Genomic DNA, 6,001 nt, shown 5'->3' with positions numbered 1-6,001 from the left:
TGGCAGAGTCGCGAAGACTCGAATACGACTTCAGTCACTTTTCTCAAAGGCTCGAGTCAGTTCTTTTTAACCACGTTTCAGGATTAAAGTGAAACGAATCTCTCTATTCTTTATTCGGAATACATCAAAGTGTAACTTAAAATCATTTTATTTGTCAACGAATGCGTACGATGCTCTTCAGTTTAGGTCTTCATACTCGCTTTAGTATTGGTTATATTTATTTCTTTTTTATTTTCCTGTTTATTCTTTTACGAGTGCTTTCGTGTCCCGGGGAAACTACTAAGTTGCACTTTCTACAAGTGAAAGATGGAGTTTTAAAACAGGCAATTACGCCCTCACTGAGCAAAAACGTTTCCGGTAAACCTAAAAGCTCTGTTGAAATACCCTCAGTGTTTAAGTTTCAGATTAATATTGAATTTTATTATCAACATCATATACGATTGTTATTAATTTAAGAATCTTAATTCTAAACAACTGTCCTAGAGATTATTTCAGAATTAATCCGGATTTAAAATTTCAACTTGATAGCGGTGTATAAATAGCGAATTCAACTACCACTCTGGTATGCTAAACGTTGGATAGAAACTCAAGTGTAAGAAAAGAAAGACATCATATAATAAACAATTACCTTACATGCGAGATTAGACGAATACAAGTGCGACTAAAATACTTAAAACATGCTACCACCTTACTCTAGAGAAGATCATAGAGTGATTAATCACGTTTGCAGGAGATCTGCTTTGGACTGTACAGGTTGAAATAATAGAAGCAAAAAATAGAAAAACGATAGTGGGATCATTTGCGACTTCAAAAAGGAGTCAACGCCGTACAGCAGTTTGAAAACTTTTACACTTGTTGCAGTATTGAATAAACTAAGGGCATCAGACGAGAGAAGGATTCCATGAATAATCTCACTTGAAAAATATCTCGGCTGGTTCATGTTACATTGCTGTAAAACGTTTTCAAATAGGACACGTCGGCTCAAATGTAAGTTTGCTTTTGAGAAGAGTTCTTGAAGCTGCTTAAATTTCAATAGAAGATGTCTATGAAGCCCACATCTGCAACTCGGCCAACTCATCATCTTCTTCTTGTTTTTTAGCTTCAAACAATTTAAAATTGTTAATACTAGACACAATACATGTTAATCTCTGTTCTCTTATTTGTCTTGGTCGTGGGAGGATACTATTTCCTAGTAAAAACGAATTCCATGTGTATCCACAGCCACGAGTATGACAGATAGCTCACTCAACTAATACTGCTATTAACAAAACTCATAAAAAGTTTGCTATAACAGATGGCCAATACCCCAGATTAGTTAATTAGGTTTTGAGTAATTAATGTATTATGTAATACGCAGATTAAGATGCTTTCAAGTCAAGCACCGTCAGGTGCAAGACACCATGATACGATAAATAACCAACACATTTTCAAAGAAAAATAAACATAGTGGAAGCTTGTTTACTCTAGATTGAAGGGATCGATTAATTCACTTCAAGTTTTTAAAAATTCAATTTATTCGAAATAAGTAAAATGATGAAAAACATGACTGGGTGTCGTGGATACATTTTTCGAAATCAAGTAACTTGTGTTTTTAGTGTAGATCCTTTATAATACAAGGAAAAAAAATTGTTTAATCTACAAACAGTTTTATGCAGCCCATCGGTGCATAAAGGCATCAATGAAAGTACCGATAATAACTAACTGATACAGTTGCTTAGTGCTACAGTAGGTATGTGTTAAGACAACTGTTTGTGCCAACAAAGATATCAAAGCCTCCACTGGGCATTGACATGGGTTCTTAAAAATTTGTTCTATAAACAAAACTACAGCTTATCAGCTCTAAGAGACATGTCATGTATGACTATGTCTGATGAATGACTATTTTTAAGAGAATGTTTCACTACTCTTCCTTTAACTAATAAAATTTACATTGATTTTTGTCAAACTTGCCCTTTTTACAAGCAATCGGGTTTTAGACTTTATCACTGATAGTGTACTGGTTAGCCCATATCTCGCAATAAGTTGCAAGTTGCTATTTGGCATATCAAGTTTCATTTGATATCTTAATATCTTCCTTTAGTACCCTTAGTCTCTCATACGCTAGCCTACTTACTGCAACCATGGATACTCAACCAACGTTTAAATAATACGCACCTTACACTGGGGCTTGACAGTACTTTTGGCCAAATTAAAACTTAAGTTAAGTTAAACTTAAGTAAGTTCAGCTTCTTAAGTTATTTTAGTGCCTTAGCTGTTTACACGTATTCAAAAGTTTTAAATATTTATTCAGAGAAATGCAATTTTGCTTACACCGGAAAAGCTATGTATACTTTTAGTTACTTACTTACTTCACAGTAAAAGTTAAGCAAATTTTAAATAACAAAACATCAATACTTTGAAAATCAAAGCACGCCGCCATGAAAACTTAAACATAAGCCATGTTAAGCAGGGGGTACCTTTGGCAGGCTTGGTGGGAAGAGCGTCTGTAGGTACATCGGGAAGTTGGTCGGTATTTGGGATGTTGAGGATGCTTTCGTTAAATTCCTCCTGCTCAAGCTCCTCAAGTTCCGCCATAAGATCATCCTGAAACAATGATTTGTTGAGGTGTCACAAATTACAATGCATTTTGGTTACAGTGAAATTATAGTTACACAAAATTACAATTAAAGTATGTGTTGAATACATTTTGTCAAACACATAATTTCTATAAACATGACCAAAACTTAATTCATGAACAAAGGAGAGAATGGAAGTTTGAATATGGACTTTCAATTAGTCAAAGTAATAACAGTTTGCTGAAAATGTTTTCATGCGTTGCTGTGTTTGTTGATTTCAAAATTGTTTGTCCGAGACTAACGACGTTGAGCGTGGTTAAAAATTTCCTAACATTCATTTCAAAGTCAAACAAAGCCTATACTGCACATATGTTGACAACATGTACTATGGTCTATGACCGATTCTGCCCACCCATAAGCACAGCAAGAACATAAAGAAAGTTAACACAAACCTCATCTACGTCTTCAGCGTGACCAATACCAGTTGACAGTGCCGTAGTGATTTCGTCGGCGACTTCTTGTTGCTCAACGATGTCGTCCATTAAATCGTGCACATCATCAGGTGAACTGAACATTGTTTAAGTGGTATAAATTATAAAAAAATTGCACAAAGGTGACCAAATAAACTCACAAAAATATATGGAGATGTGTTATTACTGGTACTGATGGGGTAAAGGTTTAAAATTACAATGTAACAGGAAGGAACATGCAACAAACTCTAAAATCAATAACAAACCAATACTAAAACCGTGAGTGTCAAAGCGAAATTTTTTCACTTACAGTGCACCATGGGCTTTCTTTAGTGCTTGTGCACCAACTTTCATCGTGTCTAAAACTTGTTTATTTGACTGCGCGTTCTGCAGGGCTTCAAGCTGAAACTCAACAGTGGACAAAGTCCCGTCAACGTTTTGCAGTTGCTTTTCATATCTCTTCTTTCTTTTGAGGGCAGCAATAGCCACTAATAAAAAACATATCACATCATAACTAATTATGATACAAAGGATGATTTCAGTTAATTTGCGCTTTTTTGATGACGTTATATATACATCATAAGGAGCCTTCCTCTATCTAAGCCATTCTATTCAGTATGATAAATAACACAGAACTTGAAAATAAGTCACAGAGTTGAAACTTTGATGGTAATGTAAGGTCTGGCTTGCCCAACAGCTAAAAATGTAATAACATAATTATGACCTTAAATTCAACCCAGTAAATTTACACAAAATCTTTTAACAGTTTTATTTTTTGTTGTTGTTGTCATTTTTTGTCAGCATGAGAATGAAATCAGACAAAGTGAAGTTTTCTCTCTAAGAGAGTGCTGTTGTTTCTATGTAGTAGTTGCCAACTTTGCTGGTGTTACTTTAGTCGTTGTCTTTTGAAAGGTGAGAAATAACTTTGCTATGGATCTACAAGTATGCAGCCTACTGCGGGTTCTGAACATAATTTTGCTTGTGTGTGGTATACGATCGAACTGGTGAATTTTTAACAAAAAATACTCAATTAATTTTTCAACCAAAAAAAAAACAAATAAGTAACAATATAAAGTAAATAAATAACATTTCCTTTCAATTATATATATAAGTATTTATTCAATTATATAACTGTTATCTTATTAACCATTATATAAATGGTTATGGTTTGAAAGATAGTGATTTCTGTGTGTAAATGCTTGCAATCGTGAATAACCAGCAGCCGAACTTTAATACGTGTAGTTACACAAGGGCACAAGCCTCTTTGAACTTCTTTGAACAACATTCGTCGCATTAAGTTCAACAGAAATCAGATTTTAATGAGAAACTCACTTCTCTTGTTTTTAGTGCCATGATGTTTAGCATTTTTTACTTCATTTTCTATCTTCTTTTCTAAAAAGTCTGACTTCTTTTGTAGCATGTCGGTAGTTTCTCGGAGCTGCTGGATCGCATCTTGGGCAGATGGAGCCTTGTCTTTTGTACCACCAAACAATTTCATGAATCCTGACATTCTGATATCAGCAATTAATGCAAACTCCCTAACTACACACAGTCTAGAAACAGAAAAAAAAAACGGATGGAAATAACTAGTACATTAGCAGCACTGCATGCAGCTAACAGTGTATATATATAAAATATATGTACATCTAGTATACGCTGTATATATATTACAAACAAACTTGAAGTGCAGATTGCGCAGAGAAAAATAATTTGTAAGGCCATCGTGACAATATTTATAGAATAAACATTAAAGGCAAAAGAGTCTAAGATCAGTAGCATCATTAAGTTAACTTCCTAGTTCCACATTGAGGAATGGTAATTTCACGTTTATATAAACTTTTACAGGTGAAATAGAAACCAGTGAAAGAAATAAAATCTGGAATAAGAGTATGGGCATTATGCGTTGCGTATTCACTAAATTCTTGAAAAAAAAACTTCATAATTCCCCTATTGCCTAAATTCCATTCAGATTAGTATTTTAACATCCGTAGGTTCCCAACTGGGAAGTAGGCTACGCCCCTTTTCAACAAGAAATCGTGCGTACAAAGATGAAAATCTTACATGAAGAACAATAGAATAAGCCTACAGGCTAAATTAGTCACTTTCGCTTCACTTTGTAGCTTGAAGTTTACTTCTTTTTTCACAACTTTTGTTTTTGCACCTCAATTCACAGCAATCTATTGTAAAATTTAACGTAGGCAGTTCAATAAATAACTTAAGCTTTCAGCCATAAGAACGAAAAAAGTAGGCGACAACTTACAAACACAATCGCAACCCAGCTTCCTTCTTTTATTATTGTCAGGGTTGCCATACCGTCCTTATTTCTAAGATTTGTCCTAATTTTGAAGGTCCGTGTCTTAGAAAATATTTTTGTCCTTTATTCTAAGAAATGTCCTTATTTTCACTTGCGTCCTCACTTTCGTCTTATTTTTAGGGCAGAGGTTCATATTTTGGGCATTTTGACACCTTTAGTATACCATTTTGTACCAAAGAGATACAAAAATTGAGAACATGCAAATAGTATCTCGTTTTTTCATTTTTGGAACATTGATTGCCTTCTCCTGTAGTGCACTGTTTAAGGTAGTATTCTTCTTTTCGTTTCCTGTTCGACCTTATTTTTGAGTCCAGACCGATGGCAACCCTGATTATAGTATTACGTATTATAATAAAATTCTGGCTTACATAGGATAAGATATATGTTTGGTGAGTACAAGTTCACAGTTTCTAGAAACGTAACTGTGACCAACATACGCTTCAGAATATTGTTGCATTTTCCTGGAATAATTTTAGAAATTTTTGGTATCATAGATATTGCAATAAAGAACTAATTACAGTATTTTACTTTAATGTACTGGCATAAATTATATATTATTATTCATGAATACGTATCTATCAGGACACATTGATTTTATGAAATAATGCGTACTTTACAAATAATTTCACACATACTAAAACAAAAAGACTCACAAAACCCAT

At 34.0% G+C, this 6,001-nt stretch overlaps 1 protein-coding gene across 1 annotated transcript; it reads right to left on the bottom strand.

Moving 5' to 3' along the window:
• Positions 1-593: 593 nt before the first annotated feature.
• LOC143465663 (charged multivesicular body protein 4b-like) lies at positions 594-4,598 on the bottom strand. The gene is made up of 5 exons (XM_076964068.1): positions 4,358-4,598; positions 3,336-3,513; positions 3,008-3,122; positions 2,457-2,583; positions 594-1,099 (listed from the first exon to the last, which is right to left on the bottom strand). The coding sequence occupies exons 1-5, from the start codon at positions 4,533-4,535 to the stop codon at positions 1,044-1,046; spliced, it is 654 nt and encodes a 217-aa protein (XP_076820183.1). The 5' UTR covers positions 4,536-4,598; the 3' UTR covers positions 594-1,043.
• Positions 4,599-6,001: the final 1,403 nt, after the last annotated feature.

This window comes from Clavelina lepadiformis, chromosome 7 (genome assembly GCF_947623445.1).
Source record: "Clavelina lepadiformis chromosome 7, kaClaLepa1.1, whole genome shotgun sequence".
Lineage (NCBI taxonomy): Eukaryota > Metazoa > Chordata > Ascidiacea > Aplousobranchia > Clavelinidae > Clavelina > Clavelina lepadiformis.
This window is presented reverse-complemented; position numbering and strand designations above follow the sequence as displayed.

Coding starts and splice junctions, on each gene's coding strand:
- LOC143465663 (XM_076964068.1), bottom strand. CDS start 4,535: ATGTCAGGATTCATGAAATTGTTTGGTGGTACAAAAGACAAGGCTCCA. Junction 3,514..4,357: donor TGGCACTAAAAACAAGAGAA/GTGAGTTTCTCA, acceptor GTTTTTTATTAG/TGGCTATTGCTGCCCTCAAA. Junction 3,123..3,335: donor AAGAAAGCCCATGGTGCACT/GTAAGTGAAAAA, acceptor AACAATGTTCAG/TTCACCTGATGATGTGCACG.